This window comes from Scatophagus argus, chromosome 17 (genome assembly GCF_020382885.2).
Source record: "Scatophagus argus isolate fScaArg1 chromosome 17, fScaArg1.pri, whole genome shotgun sequence".
NCBI classification, from domain to species: Eukaryota; Metazoa; Chordata; class Actinopteri; family Scatophagidae; genus Scatophagus; species Scatophagus argus.
In genome coordinates this window covers 7,683,126-7,705,890 of record NC_058509.1, presented here as the reverse complement: position 1 = coordinate 7,705,890, position 22,765 = coordinate 7,683,126, and the positions used below count along the sequence as shown (strand labels likewise).

General features: G+C 39.1%; 2 protein-coding genes across 2 annotated transcripts; one reads left to right on the top strand and one right to left on the bottom strand.

Annotated features, from left to right (window-relative positions):
- The first annotated feature begins 741 nt into the window (after positions 1–741).
- Positions 742–3,896, top strand: LOC124074321 (protein C1orf43 homolog). The gene is made up of 7 exons (XM_046417108.1): positions 742–1,135; positions 1,236–1,337; positions 1,474–1,582; positions 1,682–1,735; positions 2,124–2,290; positions 2,391–2,449; positions 3,064–3,896. The coding sequence occupies exons 1-7, from the start codon at positions 1,073–1,075 to the stop codon at positions 3,269–3,271; spliced, it is 762 nt and encodes a 253-aa protein (XP_046273064.1). The 5' UTR covers positions 742–1,072; the 3' UTR covers positions 3,272–3,896.
- A 1-nt stretch (position 3,897) lies between these two features.
- tuft1b (tuftelin 1b) lies at positions 3,898–20,434 on the bottom strand. Its single transcript, XM_046417103.1, has 12 exons — positions 20,193–20,434; positions 10,394–10,471; positions 10,194–10,292; positions 10,034–10,108; positions 9,790–9,855; positions 8,985–9,074; positions 8,164–8,274; positions 7,138–7,361; positions 6,069–6,174; positions 5,653–5,736; positions 5,329–5,423; positions 3,898–5,168 (listed from the first exon to the last, which is right to left on the bottom strand). The coding sequence occupies exons 1-12, from the start codon at positions 20,247–20,249 to the stop codon at positions 5,096–5,098; spliced, it is 1,158 nt and encodes a 385-aa protein (XP_046273059.1). The 5' UTR covers positions 20,250–20,434; the 3' UTR covers positions 3,898–5,095.
- Positions 20,435–22,765: the final 2,331 nt, after the last annotated feature.

Genomic DNA, 22,765 nt, shown 5'->3' with positions numbered 1-22,765 from the left:
AGCAGCCTGTGAGGGATGAGTCGTTTAAAGGGTTTAAATGTATTTATTAAGAAACACAGGTATAACATTAGAGTAAACAAGAGCTACTGAGCCATGGACTTGGCAATAAAGATTCAGAAAGACACTGGTCTCACATGTTGTGCAACAGCACAAGAGACAGGTTAAGGAGTAAAAAATAAAATAGATAAAATAACATGAATGAAAGAAATGACAATTAAAGGCTGCATGTAGTACATTATAGACAGTACACAATACATTTATGTACATCAAAATGTATTAAATTAAATAGTTTAGTATATGCAATATGCTATAAATACAACATACTATAATGATACAACAGTATGTAATAAATACATGTATAATAAAAAATGTTATACATATAATGTACTATGCAATATACATCTATATAATTCAGTAAACGTTTTAGCCATATCAATGCAATGCTTTTATTTCAGTGCACAACATTTAGGCCTATTAAATATGGAAAAGCGTTATGGAAAATTATCCTTAATGTTTGTATCCAATTTTGTACATAAAATAAAATTTGCATCGTACAAATGAAAAACAGTTGTAGGCTTTAAGGTCTTGCGAAATCTTGGACAAATCCTGAACAAATCATAAAATATTTTATATTGTTCAAGATGTACGGGATTAGTACATTAAACAACAGGTAGGTTTGTTTGACCTGACGATTGACGTGTACGCAGTCAATGGACCTGAGTGGTCCTCCTTACCCAGTTATTACGGTAAATTGGAGCGTCGCAAATCAGCCGTCACTGTTGCTGTTGTTGCTTCTTGCTAGCACAAGCTAAGCTGCGTACATCGTGCATGGGGTCGTTGAACATGAAGAGAGTTACCAATGTGGTCACTGTATAGTTTGTTGTTGTTTTTTTTTCGAAACGTCCTTTCAGAGCTGCTACGTGATAAACAAAATATTGTCATTGCTATAGGAGGCGTTCTTTTCAAAATGGACGGTTAGCTACCAAGCTAATGTCGCAGCATCTAAGTTCATTGCTAGCTAACTAGCTCATCGACCCGTGGATCAGCTCAAGCGTACACACTGACAAATAACATGGCACAGTCATCGCCGTTATCAGGCGTTAATGTTGTTCTGGTTATGGCCTATGGAAGCTTGGTAAGTAAATTATGGCTTTGGCTGGTAGTTAGCTGGTACGACTGTTTATGTGATGATGCTAACCATCGCCCTGTGCTGTCATGTCTGGTTTCATTTTCAGGTGTTTGTGCTGCTGTTTATCTTCGTGAAAAGACAAATCATGCGTTTCGCAATGAGATCCCGCCGAGGACCCCATGCACCTATTGGGCACAATGCACCTAAGGTAAAGTGCATCCCCTCTTTAATGAGGTCGGTTACCTCATGCGTTGTCATTTGGAAGATTTGAATGATGTACAGCAGCTTGTTGTTGGTGCAAGAGTTCATGTCTCTGTGTCTTTCCTTCATGATTTAATTTACAGGGTTTGAGGGAGCAGATTGACTCCAGGCTGTCCAAAGTCCAGGAGATCCGTTTCGAACCTCGTCTCCTAGCAGAAGAAGACGACAGGCTGAAACAAGAATCGCAGATTAGTCAGTCACTTTATTAGTTCTCCTTGTTTCCACCCCTCCTGTAAGTGCATGTCGTTCTTTCTCTTTCAATGTAACAACAACTTCGTTTGTTTTTCAAAGGTTGCTACAACTACCTGTACAGAATGAAGGCTCTGGATGCCATCCGTGATTCCGGTGAGAGATCAGATTTGATGCACAGTCATTGATTGCTATGTTCAGATTCAAATTTTTTAACCTCACATAACTGAATCCATTATTTTTATATTTACTACTGTCGCCGTCTTTCACATTCACAGCAGCTCTCACGGAGAGACAGCAGTGCAAACATTTTTTTCACCTATTAATATGTAAAAAAAATATATATATATTTTTTGTTTATTTCATTACTGTATGTCTACTTTTCTGACACTGTTTGTTCTTCTTATCCATTGTTTTTCTAATTGTGTATTATGTTTTCAGAGTTTAACCAGTCACGTTCTGTGCAGTGACCCAATTTCCCCAAGGAGAGCATTGAAGTCTCATCATTTCTAAAATTTCTTTATCCTTTCTGTTTGGATCTCAGGCATTCCTCTGCAGGAGATAAGCCGCAGTCCCAGTGCGTTTACTGGACGCAGCTTTAGGAACTGGCTGCTGGAGCTGCGCAACTCCCACTCTCTGATCAAGAGCAGCCGCAGCGCGCTCATCGACCGTCTGCTTGAAGGCTACGACAGCGCTCGCCATGGGACTGGGGTGTGTACAAGTGTTTACATGTGTGACAGATGGATGATATTATGGGTTTAATGCTTATGTTGTAACATGCTATTGATCTGACTTAAACCATTTCTTTCAGGTGTTTGGGGAAGCTGAATTTCTTGAATACCAGCAAGCTCTCAGCGAACTAGCTGATGTGTAAGTGCTGTTACACGTTAAGATTGTTAGTCTCGTAATACTGGTGGAACAGGTGTAGTGCTTGCCAGTCTTAAGAGCCAAAAATCAAGCACTACTGGATTTAGAGCAGTTTGTTTAACATGTCAGGATGGCCTTAACAGATGTTGTTGGTTTTACTCATTTTAAGTACATGTAAATGTACCTTGTGATCAGCTGAGTAATAAAAGGATAGCATGTTTAGAAAATTATTTCACCATATATAAAAATATTCTTTGCTAAGAAAACACTGATTTAATTTAATGTACAAAGTTAACTTCATACTGTAGTGTGGTTGCTACCTTTTAGAGCACACATGTTCATTCATCATGTGTTCCTACAGAAGCATCTATTTACACTAATCCCATGTTTTATATAACACTCTGTCTTTACTACTACTGTCACAGCTGCCATTTCACTATTAATAACCATGAATGTTATTTCATCTACTAGTAGTAATTATATTTGTAGAATTCCACTTTCACAGTAAATTATAAAATAAAATAAATTAATAAATTATATAACAATAAATTATCAATACAGTAAAAGTTTTCACACAGTAATCCTCCTTTTCTCTGCCTTTCTTTCACCTTCCTCAGAGTGAAGGCCTATTCCAGCACCACCAGCCTGGACCAGCATCACCAGTCTGCAGCCAAGGACCTGACAGGCTCTCCTGTCCGGAGCACTCCCTCCACCATCCAGGTCACCTACCTGCCCTCCACGGGCCAGCGCAGCAAGAGGCCCAAGCACTTTCTGGAACTCAAAAGTTTCAAAGACAACTACAACACGCTGGAGAGCACCCTGTGAGACTCTGCTGCTGCGGACCGACTGACTGACCGTGTGTGTGTGTGTGTGTGTGAACATACTTAAACGAACACCTTTTTCTTTCCTGAGTGAGCTCTAAAATTCAGCCACACATTGAGAAACGTCGGCTAGGCTAGTTTCTATTGTGAAAATTTCCATACACTGTTCCAAGTCATTTAAAAGAGCTGTGTAGAAAAGAGAAAGATCTCATTTAATAACTTTTATACATTTTTCAAATCTTGCATTCACAAGATTTTTTTTCTGTCTATAAGTGAAGCCTTTATGTGTACAAGTTACACCAAAGCCTTTGTTCCTATTTTGGACCTAATGAGTGTGTTCAGAGGACAAATATGATTGTAGCCAAGCAGGCAAGATTTTCATGTTTTGTTTTGGTTTTATAATTTTTCTCTTTTTTTTTTGTAAAAACAGCAAAGCTAATAGCAAACCACCTTGATTGTATTTTTTTCAAAAGTCAAAATGTAAATATGAGTGTATCTTTTCATTTACTGTGTGTTTTTACAGATGTGAGATATTTATATGGATGATGATAACTTATTTGATATGGTTTAATTTGTATTCAAGTGAGGTTGTACACTTTTGTGGCTTGAGATAAACGCCTTACAGCCCACTTTTTCATTTTCAGTGTGTTTAATATCTCCACTAGGTGGCAGCACAAGGTTATGGCATAAAGATGCAACAACTGAAATGATGAAAGTTAGGTTTGTAGATTCTGACAAGTACAACAGATATGTCAGATAAACCAGGATTTACATTATATTTGACAAAGTCTACAATAGAAGAACACAAATTGAACCTCAATATATTTATATACAATGTTCACAGTAAATGGTTACTCAGTTAATAAAAATTGTGGATTACAACAGAAAATATTTTACAGAGAAAAAGTTCACACAAGCAATGCATATTTATGTAAATAAAAACATCACTTGAATCAGAGTTAATATTTTTAAATACACAAACTAATAGCACAAAACAGGATAAATAATGAGAATGTTGAGGCAGCGTGGAAGAGTATTAAAATGTTGACATAAACTAGTCTCTACAAGCAGCCTAACAGGTAATCTCCAGCATAGCTAAAATGGTCAAAATTCTAAAACTGACCCACTCTATTGTCAGACAAATATATTTAAGTTAAACCTAAACCATATTTCATTGCTGACATAGCCAACTGCATGCTTGCTATTGGCAATGAGGTGCAAAGTACTGAGGAATCTGACCCTGAACTCTGCCACTTAGGATTGTGGTTGAGTAGGCAGTAGGTTGAAGCAGAGCTGAAAACACTTAGTGATTATTTGTACATTTCTCTAAATGTATGTATGATATCTACAAAAATAACAGCAGTTTTGATTCTTGGCCCACCTTTTTAAAATGACCTGCACAAAAAGCTTATTTCAGATTCTGCCAAGAAAAATAAGTGGAGGTGGGAAACGCAGGGAACTTTACTGAACTTTCGCCAAGAAAGTTTGTAATGCACTGATTTGTGTGTATGTATAAAAATAATTCGTGCAGTGCACAGCTCTTCCCTCTGGATCCTAGTTTGAACTCACTGTTACTTTCCTTTTTTGGATTCTGTTTGAAACTGAGAAAGCCAGTAAAGGTTTGCAGAACAGCCTCAAAAGTAACTGTGAGGTACTAACAAAAGACCACTGTGCTTTGTCACTGGGAGGTCTGTTAAGACATCCTTTTAATAACAACTTAGACTTAAATTTTTATGTACTGGTGTGTGTTTAAATATATATATATTTACAGTTTTTTTTTGTTTGTTTTTTTTTTTACTTCTGGTTATTTCTGTGGTTGACACTCCATTCAGGACTTGATCTCAATCACTTTGATGAATGGGAGGGCCTTGTTGGTCTGGGTCGTTGGTGTAAGAGGTTTACTGTACAGAGGAGGGAAATAAAAATTGAAAAATTAATCTTACGGTGTGTTCTTGGTTATAGCATGAGTGGTAGACATAGGCTTTTTCAGTCGGATACAATAAGCATCTCACTGTGAATAATAAAAACATCGGAAATAGGAACCATGAAGTAATTGCTCACCTGTAAACAACCTCTGGCTTGTTGTCAGAGGCTGTCAATGGCGGAGGGTCCTGGCCTGCCAAGAAGTACTCCATGTGGTCATGCATTTCTTTGTTCTGCAGACAGAAAGAGTTTGGTGTCAATCACTTACTTTCATGTACTGACAAGACAAACACAACAAGTTTTCATCTGCAAGACAACGTTTTTAGCATTCAGTTGATTAAAAAAGTATGGTGTTTTTATCTTTAGCACAGGACCGACACAATGCAAACACACCATATAAAAATGTCAGTCAGAAGATTCAACTGTTGCAATAATTCTAACTACAGTTAAAAGACTCCTGACCTCAGCCTCCAGGAAAGCCACCCTCTCTTCCAGGTCCCTGATGACTCGATCTCTCTCTTGGATGACGGTCCGGGAGTTCTGCAGCTGTATTATTTATGGAACAAATAAACGAAAACAAATACTGAGAGACGCTCAGGAGAAACAGAGATCACTTTTCCAACAGGAGCAGATGGAGCATCACTTATTCATGACAAATGAGTTTCATTCACCACACGTTTCCGCTTTGCTCCCCTCCCTCATTTACGCTTCATGTGTCCGCCTCCTAAAATCTAATTTCCTTATTAATGGCTTCCTGTGCATTTGAGGGCACCAGAGAGTTTATTTGCATTGTGGTGTGTGTGTGTGTGTGTGTGTACGTGCGTGTGTGTGTATGTATGCGTACCCTGCACTATTAGTCAGCCTATTTGTGTAAATACCTGCTCGATCATGTGGCGAACTTTCCTCTGCTGACTCTTTAACATGTCATCAAGGTGATGAATCTTTTCCTTCAGGATGGCCACCTCCTTCTCCAGCTCTGCACACCTAAAAACACACACACACATACAGTATATGTGAGAAAACTGGCAAACTAATAGCAAATTGATACATAAAGTATAAAGCCATACACAATACTATTATACTTAGTTATTTTGTAATGACTAAAGTCTAGATTTGTGTTTTCCGGGAAAGCAATTTGTTAATTTATAATCAAACTAACAAACTCATATCTAGGGATCTATTCTCCCTCTCATACCAACCGTGGTCTGAGTAAATACTTCCATTACTTTGGTGTCCATTAATTCCTGATAATGGACACCAACTAAGTGGTTCCAGTGAAACTGTCTGTTCACTCTTTCAAATTAACGTGCTGGCTTGAGATCAAAAATAAATTATGTGAAAAAAAATCTGAATATAGTCCTTTGGTGCCTCATCCTCACCACAGGATGGTGACTGTGACACACAAGCTGTAAACAACCTACGCTGCCTCTCTGAACTTCACTTTGTAGGCCATCACATAAGCGATCATCCCACAGGCCAGTTCACTGCTTTAGGCTGCGACTGACAGCACGCATGGACTGTCATTGGTTTGTGAAAATGAGCATGACTGGATAGACAATCCTGTTGTTAAATGTACTGTCAAATTATATTAACTGTTTGTCAACAATATGCAACATTATTAACTCTGAATCGTTCTAGCATAACATTATCTTTCTGGCTCACAGTGTGAGCAGGAAACAGTGATATGGCTGTGAAAAACTGATTTTTCAAAGTGTTTTTAATTTTGGGAAGTGACCATGGTATAAGTGGGATATGCCCTTCAAGGTGTCCATTATCAGGAATTAATGACAATAACATTATCCCTTACATATTTGAGGACAACAACAAAAACAATATTACTGGGTTATAATACATTGGGTTTTTCCTAGCTCAGCAAAAACAACTTTGTATTCTTCTTATTGGGACCAACGATTGCACTTTGGCTGATCACTTAGTTTCTTGTCTCACCTCTGCTCATCCCCCCCCTTTTCCTCTCTGTTTGCTTTAAGCTGCAGCAGCTCTGCCTCCCCTGCCGCCATCTTGTCTTTAAGGACGCCACTCTCGATCTCCATACTTTCCAGCAGCCTCTGCAGCTCCTCCACCTGTTGAGCCCTCTCCTCCGACAGCTCCTCCGCCCTCTGCAGCTGAACAGACTGCTCAGCCAGACGGACGCCATACTCGTTCGACTCGGCCTGTCAAGGGCAGCCACAGAGTAAGAACCGAGTAAGCAGTGATGGATACACTATCATAGGCTCTGCACACTCAGACAGGTGTTTTCAAATACTGTGGATGATTAGAGCTCTGCTCGGGTTGAAGACGTCTGGGGCTACACTGGACATTAAGCTACATGACATTGCACCAGGTCTAATTAGGCAATGTAATCCAACAGTGAAAGAGATTGATTTAAACCAAGCTGACAGTTTATCCGGGTTATCTGAACTACTTTATTAGCAGGTAAAAATAAAGGTGAGTGCCCTGAGATGTTGGTATAATTCCTATTTACACAAAGGCAAGTACAGTGGTAAAAGTTAAACTAGGGAAGCCTGGCAGGCTCAAACGCTTCAATTCACAATGGAACTCTGACTGTTCACCTTTAACTTCCTTATTTGTAGATGAGCTGTGACCTGGATTCTTAAATGCTGATTCTGAGCAGGTTTTAGAATGAAGCGTGTCCATACTGAAAAAGTGAGTAACTAAAATAAACTCAAGACAATCAGTATGCATACTAAAATGAAAACCAAAAGCGTTCTGTTTAAATACACTATACTCCCACAGTGACATGTAAAAAGGAAAGGGAGGAAGTCTGTGTGCAGTGTCCCTACGTGACCCTACATACAGGCACTCTGTAGAGCAAAACCCAAACAGTGGGATCACAGGATGAGCGATGAAGCTGGCAGATAATGAGGATGATTAGAGAAACAAGAGAGCAGAAGAGGAGTGAGTCAGAGCTGCAGACAGGAAATCGTGTCATGTTACCCATCTCATGAGACAGACCTGCAGTTTCTCCCTCTCCTCCTGATGCCTCTTCTCCATCTCCTTCAGCTGCTCATACAGATGTTTGGTCGCCTCCCTGAGCTTCGCGCTCTCCTCCTCGCTATCCTCGACCTGAAGAACACGGACAGAAAGTGACATTCTCAATTAGGTCTAATCCGGCAAGCCACTTGAACCTGAGGGCAACGCAGGAGCTAACAAACAGATAAGAGAGGCTGCTGATAGGCTGCTTTTCTGCGTGTCTAAAAGGTTTGCTCTAGCCCGAGGCGAGAAAAGCATTTAGCTGGACGTCTGTTAAATCGTGCAGACTGAGATAATCTCTTATCTCAAGGCTGCCCCTTAGGCGATCAAACCATTTTCGCGGACAAACAATCCAGTTTGCATCGCTGTAAAATCTGACACCACTTAGAATGGAGGACAGGGTAAATTGACCCACGCTTACCTACATGCCACAAATACAGGTCACTGAGTATAGATAGCCACAATACCTCCTTGCTCTGACTCCACTTCCTTGGTAGATAATGGTATTGTGTTACAGGAAATGTTAGAATGTGCTCAGTCTAGAATAATGCATGGGAAATACAATATTGTGTGTAAGTGTGTTACTATTAGTCAGACTGAACTGTGTGTGATAAGCTTTGTTCTCAGTTCCAGAGAGCCTGGCACCATTTTCTTTGGAGCAGCAAACATTTGTTTGGCACGAGTGGCAAACAGCAGCATGCTTGTAGTTTAAATACAGATTTGAATGCATTCAAGCTTCAGGTTGAGCTGATGAATAATCAGATGATAAAAGCCACTGCAAGGCTGAGAAGTGACCAGCTTACGTGAATGAATGCTGCGTTGAGAACAGTGTCGCCATTGGTGACAGCTGGTTGGCTTCTGAGCACGTTGACTCTGAAGCCATTGACTGGATACTGAAGAGGAGAACAACGGCAGGTTAATGGAGTCACTGTTCTCTTTCTCCTTTTACTTGTAAAATGTACAGAGAGATCACTGCACTGCAACAAAACACAAGCAGGTGAAGGAAAGCATCTTCATCACTTTGACAGCACTTTCTATTGTAATGTACTATCTAAGACTCTACAGCACCCCTGTATAATCCTGGTGCTGGCTTTGTTGCATTGCCTTCCTGTTAAATTTAGAATGAAAATCCTTGTAATTACTTTTAAGGCCCTACACAATTTGTTAATTCTCAAAGGTCAGTGATGCTTCCTTCCCCCAGTTTTTTTCTTGTCTAATCTGTTTTTGTAAATGTGATGCATTCTGTAACTCTGGTGCTATAAGAATACAGTTTCACTTACACCACAACAATAATTTCTGAGGGACACTCAAACAGATGAGTGAGGTTACAATTAATTATACTGATGCTAGATGTGTATATGGAGATTATTCATTTGTTTGTGTTTTCTAAAGCTGTTATTTGCTGATTTCCAACAGTCCAAAAACCGGCAGGTTTACTATTTACAATAGCACATATACAAGAGAAAACAAGCTAATCCTCACATTAGCAAAACTAGTGTCATCAATGAGTGAAAAGATAAATCTAGTATATAATTGTCAGTTGGTCTAATAGTTTCAGCACAACACGCAGAAAAACGTAGATAAAACTTTGGCGTTTAAGGTACTTACCTTGTTGTTGTTACTGTTCTGTCTGGCTGCCATCTGCTCTCTCAGGGTCTTCAGACAGTATCTCACCTATGAACAAAAACACATTACGCATGAAAAATGTGTGTTAAGCAGAAACTCTTCGATGCCCTTCATATTATTCAAGCCTGCCACATAACATTCACAGAAGCACATGCGCTCTAATGTTCTCCGCTAGCCGCTGAATGTCAACTCATTGTCGACTCATCTCCGTCTGCCGCACACTGACCTCCTGAATCTGCGACACCTCGTCCGTCAGCATCCTGACGCTCTCCCCTGTCTGTGGACGGGCTTTGAGGAAAACCTGATGTGTTAGACAAGACAGGTGAGCTTGTGTGTGCGCACAACTATACAAACAAACAGAATCACACCAAAACAAGCCCACATACCTTGATGACTTCAACTTTTTCTTCTGTGGGAGGTATAAGTTCAAGCGTTTCTTCCTGCTTTTCTGGTTTGTGTGGCAGCACAACTGCTATGCTGCTCTCCTGCATTAAAAAAAAGTTTGGTAAACATCCCGTCCTTGAATTAGTTTTCTTTGATTCTGTATACGACCTAACAAAACAGTGTTTCCTCTTTGATTCCCTACCTTGTTGCTGTGCTGCTTTATGGTACAGCCTGAGTAGAATTGACCGTGTACGGTGAGTCTAAGCTGCCTCCTACAGTCCTGAAATGAAAGACGAAAGCATAAAAAGAACTAGATGACTAGACAAAGAGGGGTGGATTATGAGGAAAAACAGCCAATGAAGGGAAAGGAGAGGGGCTGAGAATGAAAGTCTTCAGTCTGAGAGAGGGTGGAGCCGGGAGAGAAAAGGGGCACTTATAGCCATAAAACTTCCCCATACTGAAGTTCCTCTGTGGATGCCACACAGTTGGACAGTAGTGCCTAGCAACCGACACTGAACAAAGTCTGGTGATTATGACCAAATGTTCTACCACACTGTACTCACTGGAGAAAATGAAACCAGTCCAGTAGAGTCCAAAAATACCAACACTCAAAACTTCCGTGACTGCTGAGTCACTCTCAACTTAACTTTAATGTTGCCTTGGCAACAAAAACAGATTGTGTGAGAATTGTCTGAAATACATCTTTGACAACTTCACTTTAAATCAGAGCATTTACATAACACATTTTGGTCAACAACAACGCAATTGAGAATACAGGATTGAGACTTTATTTTACTCTACTGCACTCTATTATATTCAAAAGGCATGTGCAGTCAGTTATTATACTTCTGCACATTCTATTGTGTGGGCATGTGTCATGTGTTTCAAGTTTCTATCCAATAGGCTTTGATGCTGTTCCACCAGACTTAGCTTTAAAATTGAAGGTCATTTCTTCCAGATCCACAATGACTCATTTATGTCTTTAAACTTTGCCTTTTTTACATGAAGTACAACTTTTCCCCAAAGAAATCACATACATGCACTTCAAGATGAGACATAATCCTCCTTGGCAGCACCTATTTAAGCAAGTGGAGGTATGGCTCTACACAATTTGTGTTGCTTGTTCTCTGAATATGCAAGAAAACAAAACATTTTGTCCTTTACCCTAATGAATGAACTGTAGGATAAAACTCCAGGGGAGTCTGTACATGCTCACATGTATGTCTCTTTATGTACAACGGCTTGTATGGAAGACAATGTAGCTGTTGTGTGGTAAGATGAGGTAAATACTGAACTGGTATTATATGTCATTATTGGAGGTGGATGTCAATAAAACCTTCTTGAGTTTTGGGTTTTTATCTTAGTTTGTGGTGCGACTGTGGGTGCTATCATCAGTGGCCGCCTTAATTAAACTTTGTGTGGGCGTCAGCAAATTAGATAGCAATCAAACCAAAAGCCAAGTTGCACAAATGGCACCTCCAGGTGCAGGAAAAGGGCCTCCTGCATCATGAAGGACCCCACCCACCCCTCACACAAACTGTTTGCCCCTCTCCCCTCAGGCAGGAGGCTGCGGAGCATCAAGAGCAGGACCACCAGACTGAGGAACAGCTTCTTCCCAGAAGCTGTGAGACTGTTGAACTCTGGAGGTCCTCTGTAGCCCCTGCTGCCAAACTCACACCTCACACACCAACAAATACACAAACAACCACCCATGGAACACTTTGCACAATGCAGCATTTGCACAAAACTCAAACTGCTCATGTTCATTGCACTACGGTCATTTGCACTACCCTGTCAGCCATCTTGCACTACTGTTTATACTGTTTACACTGGTGTTTATATCATCTACTGTTTTCACTTATATTACACTGTTTTTATACTATATAGCATTGTTTATATTTATATTTATTTTGTTAAGAAACTGGGCTGATACTGGGACCGGGGAAACTAATTTCGTTCCACTCATGTTTTACGTGTGTGAAATGACAATAAAGCTCCTTGAATCCTTGAATAATTTAAAAGCCAAAAGCAAAAAGAAGCACGAACAAAATGTCCCGTAGATGTCTGGACTGCAATTATCTTCCTTTTTTTTGTTGATTCTGTTTTTAATCTTAGTCTTCAGACTTAAATGGGAACAGGAGAGAACCACCCAAAGTATTATTATGAAAACTTATTTAAAAAGCTAAGCCAAACTATAATAACAATATATCAATAAACACTAAGTTAATAAGAAGATAAGCAGAGGCATATTCTTTTCCTCTACAGAATATATCTGTGTTGCAGTAAGGTGTTTACAGCTAATGCTCACTGGTGTCATACCAGTGGAAGCTGAAACTCCACTCATAAAAATGTGTTTTCCAGAACTGGCTTTTTATTTTCAGTCAGAGAGGAACGTTTACAAGTTTCACAGGCAGGTGTTACTCCTGCAATGCACATAAATTGCAAAAGAAACAGATGCTGCTCCCCTGTCTTAAATCACACTAAAGGATGCCACAAATTCTTTCTGCCTTATTTATTTCACCTGCATCATATTTTACATGCACACCCTTTAAGCAATTGTTCTGTAACATCACAAGTTTTACTGTTGACCGTGTTTGGTTGATTTCACTGTGGAGGCATTTTCTCACACAGCACAGAGGTCCTGACTGTGCGCATAATGAAGTCACTTTACACACCTTTAATTGCTCCCTATGAGGAAGACGCCTGTGGTTACAACACAAGAATGACAAAAAGGCACTGACACGTTCACTGCATACCACAGGCTGTTGTCAGCTTTAAGTGTGAAAACGATGCTGCAATAATCGTTTAAGTGTGCTCATGATTGTGTGACACCACACCTGACTTGTGGTTTATACCTTAGAAGTGCCTTTAATCAAGAAAATTATTAATCAAAGCAAGGCGTGCTTAGCATAAAGTCCATGAGAATGTATGCCAGCGCGAAAAATACTTATGCTCTTATTAGATTTTGTTTCACACTTGATAGCTCGAAACAAAAAACAATAATTCAGCCACTCCCTCTTTCCTGGCAAGAGCCCTTTTCTGTATCTGGCTTCCAAGTAACATCATGACAGTGCAGTCGTCTGGACGCACATTAAGTGCCACATTAGTCATTAGGCCACATCAAGAGAGAGAGTTATACATTGCGATATGACCTTTGTGCATATTATTACTGTGAAATGTTACCAAAATAGCCGCTTTCTGAAGATGACAAACGAACGCTTTCCATTGTTTTGTTCTGTTTGAACGCTGGTGTGGCACTGTGACAAATGGAAATGAACCTGTGAATTGTTGATTTATGGCTTTTAGAGTGTGTGTGAACATGCCTACAGTCATGTCCACACACTTACAGTGCAATAACGCATGGCTTAAGAACAAAGCAGGGCAACTCAGAGTGCAACACGTGGGTATCGCATTTGGTTACTTACGTAAGCAACCAGTTCCCTGCTTTGCATGTCAAACATGGGCTAAATGGTTTAGCCTGAATTGCAGTACTTTGCGTGTACTTGCAGCGTCTAAAAACCATCAGAGACAGGCAGGTCAACATTTCAGTCTGTGATCTTTGGGAGTGACAGCTCTAGGGCTTTTCTCGAGAAGGGAAACACAGAGGATTGTGGGACAGGCACACCCTGGGAGCCACTTTCTGAAATAACACAATGTTCTAACCACACGCTATTCTTCTGTGTTGCATTGAAAACTTCTTCATGGACACAGTATATGGCTGAAACTCATTAACAAAACAAGCACATCTGTAGAACAGGTTACAGATAACCTAAGCTTCTTCATTAAAGTTAACTATTAGTAAATTAGAGATAAATATCTGCAAATGACTCAATAACAGAACCCACACTTATGCTAAGTTCAAGCTTTTTCATGTTCTGCACTGAATGCCCATAAAGAGTTTCCTTCTTCCTTTGGAGAAATCCTGTGTTGCCTTGTATAAACAAAAGGAATGCTAAAAACTGCAGACTACAGTGTTGCCCATATATAATCATGTGTTTCAGACAGTGAATGACACCAAATCAGTCCCCGCTTATTATAACATGTTTCATCAAATTTCATAAAAAACGTGTCCTCGATTGATCTCAAAAAATGATCATGTATTAAAAAGAGGTCGATCAGGATCCACTCCTACAAAAAGGTGTCTATTAGGTGTTATTACAGGTCAAATGGCCTGTACATGTGATCATGTACCAACATTAAATTACACATTGAATTACAGCATACTTTAATAGTCCTGACCTGTCCAATTATCTTTTGAGAAAAAGTTAACTGTTGTTAAGTCATGATGTAACAACTCTTACTTTCATGTATTGACAAGACAAACACAACAACCTTGAGTCCAAAAATGTGCGTAATGATGAATGTGAGGGTGTTATTCTAAGTAAACAGGTTATACTACCATATCACCTCAACTGGCCCTCTGCAGCATGGATATGTGCAAATGTTCACTTCTAATGTGAGTGGCTGTTTTGTCAGCCCTTTGCATTTACAGTACAATAACTATTAGCCACTAGCGTTGAGGCAAAGAGAAAGAGAAGTCAATGTAACGCTCCAATAGGCTTGTCTGTGCAGTTCAGGGAATGCTTAATTTCCGTTTTTATGTCAATTCCAACGTAGGAAGAGAAGCCTTAAATTCAAAAGACAGAGACAACAAAGGCCGTAAGGTTGGGTGGTTCTCATCTCTTGTAAAACTACAAAATGTGTATGAAATAAAATGAAATTTACATGTAATTTCATTTCATAATACAATTTTCTGTCTCTGTTTTTATGTTCATTCTATATAGATTTTTATGTGAAACATTGGTGCATCTAATTTCTTTGCCGTAAAAGCACTTTGCAAGGTTATTTTCAGGGTTATAAATCAAACTCAATGTTAAATGGATTCAATGATAATGGCTTTATAGATCATATCAATATTAGTGATGGAGATGCTCAGCTGTGGTTCCATTACAGCTTACTGTTTTACCCTCAGAGGTATTAATCTACATTAATCAGATTTTCATGAGCGTGATCTGATCAAGACAAACTTGCATAACACTGAGCAGAAAGCTTCTGCATTGCAAAAACCATGCAACATTGCATGAATTCATTGCAAATAAACTACTTGCATTTTTTTATATGTAGGCACTGCAATAAGGTAATAATGAATTTTGAAAAAAATTGGATTTGATCAAAACCATCATAAACCAATTCTGATGAGTCAAAATTATCTCGACATCCACGTTCTGTACAGCGAGTAGATGGTAAGTATGGTGGCTTATTTAAAAGATAACTGCAAGCCTCCAAACTGTGTTCATGCTCGATAAAAGTGTGTCAAAATGATATCAGACTGACCTGACATTGACTGTTGTGTAACAATAAAGAGAGGGTGAAAATAGAGAGGTGCAAATAAAGCATTAAAATAAACATTCTGGTAAATAATCTGCTACTGGAGGCAACTTTTCAGTATCACAGCTCAGCTCTTCAAGCTGCAGCACTGAGCCCTGAGGGGGGTGTCTGGTTTCTGTCTCTAGCCTCCTGCTTTTGTCATATGAGATAATGGAGCAGAAGGACAGAGCATTGATGTAGCTTTCTTTTACTCCTCTGTAACTCCTCTATTTACCTGCATGAGGTGGGAGTATCACCTCTAGTATGTGGTTTAAAGTAGAGTATAGTAGGGCAGAACAGAGAAGATTACACTATAACAGGTAGAGCAGAGTACAGCAGAAGAGATAACATCTTGTTATCTTTGAGAGTCGGCCATTCAGAGACAGGAACCAACAACACTCTAGATCAGCCCATCTGTCCAATGTGACTCATGTTTACCGCTTTGGAGGTGACATAACCACAACCAATCCATCCAATCTCAAAAAAAACAAGCTACTGAATAATTTTAACTGGCTGAGAAAAGAAAATATTTGTGAGTATTCATGGACGATGGATAACTATTTGCACCAACACCAGTGACTAAATTCCCATTCCAAATGCCAAAAGTGATCACAGCAAAGTGTGAAATCCATACACTGGAGTGCAGTCAAAACAAAGTACTGTTATCGCCAGGCAACAAGACTCCACACCCCATAAATGATAAGAAAAGTCATAAAACACTTGAAACATGGTAATTTGTTGAAATAAGCAAGTCCTGTTCCAAATCATCACATATATTAATCATAAATGCTTCCCTTGTGACTAATGCCAACATTATGTGTCATCAATAAAACAAAAATGAATATTTTTTACATAGCGTAACAAGTAACTGACAAATGGGACGTGGAAAGTTGTAGAATTGCTTTTTGTTTGAGAAACACAACGGCAATGTTTGCATTCAATTGGTCTGTACTGCATACAATGAAAACAAACTTAGATAATTCAGATTGAACCAAGTAATGTTTGTCTATAGTGCATTACCTACTCCAAAGCCCGAAAGCGTATTTTAATGTCTCTTTTTCTATATAACATTCTTATGTAGCTCTTTTTGGATTGGTTTAATCTGTGTGTGGGGAAACTAGACGTTACCTATGAAGACATGCCCAAATGAGTCATGTACTTCACTCACTTGTAATTCTTAAAGCAGGTAAATCTAAAGACCCAAACTACAACCACAGGCACCTCACACCGTGCAAACCCCGACTCAAACCCTCTACTCTATCTCATGTAGGAGAAGTCTGATATCTACCTGGGCAGACGAAGCTGTCTGGGACTCCACCAGGTGATGTTCAGGCAGCTGTGATCCAGACTGTCTGTATGACTAAGTGTGTGGGAAGACACGGCTGTCTTGCCTTACATGGCTGGGCGAGGCTCCACCAGCTGCCCAACCCTTTCTTTCCTCCAGACTGTTCTCCAGTCAGAGAGCTACAGTGCCAGTCCGAGGAGGCACATAGTTATTAGCTACCCCTACAGGACTACAATGCCAAATACACAATGGAAAGAACTGGAAGGAACATTTCTGTGATTAAATTATACACTGACCTGAACAAAAAAAGTCTGTGGATGGTGAATCTAAACATTTTGTGCTACCTTTACACTTTGATAATTGGACTGAAAGGCCTTTTTTGTTCCAATTTTTTTTCACAAAATGGTCAACATTCTGAAACCAGGCTATAATCTTCATCAAACAGTCTCAGGGTAAATTCAGAGTAAATGCATGATTAGGTTAACCCTGAACACTTACGGGTAGCTAAAGTTTATTCACTAATATACAACTTATTTAGGACAATAAAGGGATGAAACTGCGGAATGAAGAAGGCTTCATTTATCGACCACACGGTGACAGTGATAGGTAGCAGCACTCTGAGGAATGTGCGGTGAGAGTTACATAAGGGTGAGATTAATGAAGTGTCTTTATATAACAGTTTCGCGCACAGCGAGTCTGTGCTGTGTAAACAAAACTGTGCAAACAAGCGTCAAATGCCACAGTCCAAATAAGTTCATGTTTGTGTGTGCCTCTGTCTCAAACTTTATAAGTCCACTTCTCATTATGCTGTTCATTACAATTTTAAGTGCATTACAGGGCTGCAATAAACAGTTATTTTTTAAAATTTATTAATCAGTTGTTTTTACCGATCCAACACTCATCGCTAGGACTGTAACAAATGAGACAAGCTAACTTATCGATTAGGGTACAGCTTGTCAAATGTGCATATTTTGTAGTTTCCATGTCCTTTACAGTAAACTGAACAACTCCGTGTTTTGGACAGTTGGTGGCACAAAACGAGACAATGGGCATGCAATGGGCATTATTCACCATTTATGGTTTACTATCCTAGCTTTGTCTATAAAATGTCAAAAAATAGAGAAAAACTCCCATCTCTACTTCACATAACTCAAGCCTGTGCCTTCAGATTGTATTTGTTGTAGTCAACCAACAGTCTGAAACCAAAAGATATTCAACGTGCAGCAACATAAAACCAATACAAACCATGATATTTGAGAGTTTGGAACCAATAAATGTCTAATATGATTCTCATAAAAGACTGGAAGGCTTACTACTTATGAAAATAGTTACTGATTGAGTTCTGCCAATTGACTAATAGTTTCATTATTAGTTTACTACATTTTATATATAAGTGTATATGTCACATTGAGAGTACCTTACATGTCTCTTTAGGTTTTACACAAAGGGCAGACTTCCAGTTTGTGAAAGTGCATACTCAATATATTGTTCTGTATAAAGCTATTTGTATATATTTATGGCTGCTTATCCTTTTGTGGATATGTGAGCAGTGCAAACATGCCATTTAACGATGTTGATGTCACACACAAAAGGTTTAGATAGGATCTCCCTCATGTGTCCATGTAAGGATACCATGAAGCTGACAAAACAACCCACAACAATCCAGCTAAGCTGTTTTAATAATATCCTTGCCTGAACCATTTCCGCTCTTGCCAGCATTTTCTCACGCTGCGGCAGAACACACATTAAGTTAGATGTCATTTGGCAAGAAAAATGAATTAAAGTCATAATTGTTCTGTGGAATGAAACAGGTTGCAACTGCAAAACAGGATGCAAAAGATGTTAAAATCTCACATTTACAGTGAGATTACAGAATCCAGTAAAGAAAAGAAAAAAAACAATGACCAAAAAATGCTCCTTAGCTTTGTCAAAGAGAGTATCAAGAACCAGTGAATTCACAGTATTAAACAGATCAAGTCAGGTTACTTTTTACAGAGTCCTCATTCACTCTTACAGCCAATGCAAAGTTACCCCTATAGCTGATTAAAGGTCATAAAACCCTCTTCTAATCATTTATTCTTTTTGTTTTAACACAGTTAGAGTTCACCAAAGTTGGCAGTTGGCACAAATCCATTGGAAATGTGCGTGCTAGTCTGGGCATGAGTGTGTCTGACTCCTCTTCCTCTCAGATACCTTTATAAACAAATGATCTGTTCGTTCATGCCAACATCCCAGCACTTGTGTCAGAACGATGGGAGATAACACTTATTACCTCAAATGGTTTAGGCCTGTGAGTTACTTTCAACACGATAAAATGCAACATTTAACCTCTCATTTGACAAATTCACATCACCTTGGTAAATACTCATTACACTTTGGTATCTACCAGGAAGTAAACTATAAATGTTGGAGAGACATATCAATTGGAGCCTTAACAAAAGATTAAACTTTTAGACTGGCATAACATTTTAGAATTGTTTCAAGCAATAAAAGCATGCTGGAGGGTACAATAGTTTAATTTGCTTAAAATGACATTTGAATTAGGGAGTTTGGATATCAGCTCATATCAGTGTGCTGCCTTTATTTTTCTGTGTAAGCACATTAAACATGGTTAAAGTTCTGGTGAAAGTGCCCTGTACAGTGTGACACACGAAGCCACAAAAGTTGATGATTAACACACCATAAGTGATGTTCAACGTATGCAACAAGAAGCAATTTAGTCCAGTGTGATGTTTTTGTACTTATAATAAAGGTACTAAATTCAGCGACGATTTGGCTTTGCTCTCATCTCCTTCAGAGCATAAGGGATGTGAAGTAATTCACTTTGCTTATATTAATCGCAGTAGATTAGATTTGGACAAGACATGAGAAGACTAAATTATGTCGTAGTGTATAATTAATGTCATCAGACTGACACACTGTAGCCCAAAGCTACTGATCAGCCTCATAGTGCGGAGATAATGTCTGTCATCATCGTTAAATTAATTTTGCGACACACCTGAAGCATATCTTTCAATATACATCACATGACGCCGTATATCCGGATTTACAGCGTGTCAAGTTGAAGTGTAAATTTGAAAAGTGAATTTCTGCTTGGGTCAAATATTCAGCTTTCATACAGCTCCACACGGCTAAATAATTTAAGTGCGTTAGCTAAAGTTCTCAGAGCAGGTCAAACATTTATCCCGCTGTACTAAGGTCCAGACCGCGGAGGACATACACCGTTAGATAATCGTATTATTGAGCAGGCCAAACCGTAGTCACGTTTAAATTAGGTGTTACCTGGCTGGTATTAGATTTAAGTCTCTCTGGGTGAAACTGTTTAAGCTAGTTTTGATTCATCACTCACGTTAGCCTTGCAGTCCTCTTCTCCATTTTCCGCCGCGCGCGTCCCGCCTCCGCTCATCTTCTCAGTTCACAAAGTGAAGCATGAAAGTGAACAAGACAACTATGAGGACAGTTTTTCCCTCTCCTGTGTGCCAGTGTTTACATGTCCTCCTCCTCTTCCTGGCAAACAAATGATGAGGAACTTCAACAGAAGTAAGTCTCTTTCTTTCTGTCTCACTCTCTCTCTCTATGTCTCTCTGTCTGTCTGTCTTTGTCTGTCCAGATAGTAAATTTGAACCCTGCAGGTCTCCAACATGCCTGAACCTCATTTAAACGGAATGCAGGCCCGTACTGGATCATAAAATCAGGAAGCAGAAGTCACAGTGGACATTATTTTTTTACAGACACTACAGACAACAGTAAGTATTTTTATTTGAAAATAAATAATAATAATAATAATAACATTTTGTTCTCTTGTTAAATTGTGTTTGTGTCTTTTATTTCCCGTTTCAGTACAAATATGCTTAGCCTATCTGTCACGTCTCTTTGATCTGGAGTCTAAGGAACATGGATCCACAATAAATTTTGTGGTCATTACAAACCATATAGATTAAGATACTGTATAACTATAACTTACTGACTTTTTTTGTTTACATGTTTTTTTGTTCTTACTGTATATATATCCATTTGTTATTTGCCTCTGTGATCTTTTCTTTGAAATTTCTTTGCTGAGATCAAATCTTATACCGTCTATAATTTGCTTTTATTGTTTACGTTGCTGCTGTATTCCCTAATTTGACTTGGACAGTTCATGTTAGAAACATAAAAACAAACAAACAAAAGCTGGTCATTTATGACTGCCTAGAATAAAGTGAGTAATGCCTAGGCCTGTTATTATTACACATCACAAGTGGAAGTCACATATATGACAAAATAATGGCAGAGAATAATGAATATATCCAGATCATGATTTCACATTTGTCCTAGGGACCCATAGGGATGATAATAGTTTAATGATTTTGAGTTAAAGTAAAAAATGTCTGACCTCAGAGACCTTGATGACACCTCCATCTGACAGACATTTGGTGTGAGTGCCGCTGAACCACAGCATTTTATCCTGAGTCACCTGCCTGATCTTCTTCCAGATTGATCCCATATGCTGTCTCTCTTCATTTGTTTTGATTCAACAAATTTTGCTCAGCCTTTTCCCTATTTTCCAGCTATATCTCTGTCAGGAAAAGTGCATCACCAGGAACCTCCGGTTAATGTGACCTGCCTCCAATGAACTGCAGCTAATTCTGTGTCAGGCCTGCAAATAGGATATAGTCCTGTTTGATAACAGTCCTGTCACATGCCAGGTGGCTCTGTTGCCACTTACACTTACTTATTTTGGCTGAACTCATTTACCTTTGGTAGCATATGGCTTGAAAGTTTTTCTGACATGGAGTCTGGCACATCAGCCCAGACAAAGTGTCCTACTTTCTGCATTTGACAATGTTGCTGTGACAGTGTGAGAACATTGTGATCTGTGTTGAATAATGGATCAAACTAGTAAGAAATATGCAGTGCATTAAACAGAGTTTTGGTGGAGGATTTTTTTTTTCCGAATACTTCATTGATTTTAACATTAGATTTTTATTACCTTAATCAACAGTCATGACAGGTTGCATTTCCCTGTTGCTTTATAGTTTTAGGCAGGTGTGGCATGAATTAAAATGAAAGGCCATCATCATCATCATAGACAGATCAGAACCCAAACCCCAAATCAGATTCAACCAAGGCTGCAGCATTGTTTTACCACAATGTCCTTCCTCTGTTTGAGATCATGTAATTGTGTTGTACATCATGGCTTTAGACATAACTTTTATCATTTTAAAAGCCATTTGTTCTGTGACGCCCGAATAAAAGTAGTCACTTTGTACATGTCACTGAAATACAATAACCCACAGTAAATATAGTACATCTGCTTTGTGTCAGGCATCTACTGCGGTAAATAGACTACTAAATTCAAAAGACAGCTCATTTTGAAAAGCCCAGCCCAAAGTAAACATCAACTGCTTTAACAGATTAATGTTTCGGCCTTTGTTAGATCAGTAGCCACCTCTGTGTGCTGAGCGATGTAAAGGGTGTTTGTTGTTTCAAAACAAAAGTTGGACTGAAGGGTTGAAGGGTTGGATGTCATGAAGTGCAAATTTCCTGTCGTTAACATTTAAGGGAGCGGTGAATGTTTTTCAGTTGTTTGGCACTGAGCAAACATGCAAATTTAAGTTTATTTATGCACACGTTAGCTTCTGGCGCAGAATAGCGTGACAGCGCTGTCACTGTAATTTACAACCACAAGCTTCAAAAAAATGTTGATCACCCACGATGTAAAAGCCACTGCTCACGGACTGTATGATGTGCTACAGAGAGGCTACATGATTAATTCCCCGCGTTCAACTGCAAATTTGGATCTAATTAAACACATCTGATTGTGGGCATTGCATTAACAACATACTGATGGATGAGTCATTCGATACAGGAGTGTCTTAAAACAAGAAAACAGAACAGAATCTTAACCCAGGCAGGACAGAACAGAAGGTGAGCTGAGGAGAG

What these genes read in the sequence shown, in the direction of transcription:
- LOC124074321 (XM_046417108.1), top strand. Translation starts at nt 1,073, where the DNA reads ATGGCACAGTCATCGCCGTTATCAGGCGTTAATGTTGTTCTGGTTATG. An exon ending in GAAACAAGAATCGCAGATTA is followed by an intron (nt 1,583 to 1,681) that starts GTCAGTCACTTT and finishes TGTTTTTCAAAG; the next exon opens with GTTGCTACAACTACCTGTAC. An exon ending in GGATGCCATCCGTGATTCCG is followed by an intron (nt 1,736 to 2,123) that starts GTGAGAGATCAG and finishes TTTGGATCTCAG; the next exon opens with GCATTCCTCTGCAGGAGATA.
- tuft1b (XM_046417103.1), bottom strand. Translation starts at nt 20,249, where the DNA reads ATGAGCGGAGGCGGGACGCGCGCGGCGGAAAATGGAGAAGAGGACTGC. An exon ending in AAGAGGACTGCAAGGCTAAC is followed by an intron (nt 10,472 to 20,192) that starts GTGAGTGATGAA and finishes CTTTCATTTCAG; the next exon opens with GACTGTAGGAGGCAGCTTAG. An exon ending in AAAAAGTTGAAGTCATCAAG is followed by an intron (nt 10,109 to 10,193) that starts GTATGTGGGCTT and finishes CTAACACATCAG; the next exon opens with GTTTTCCTCAAAGCCCGTCC.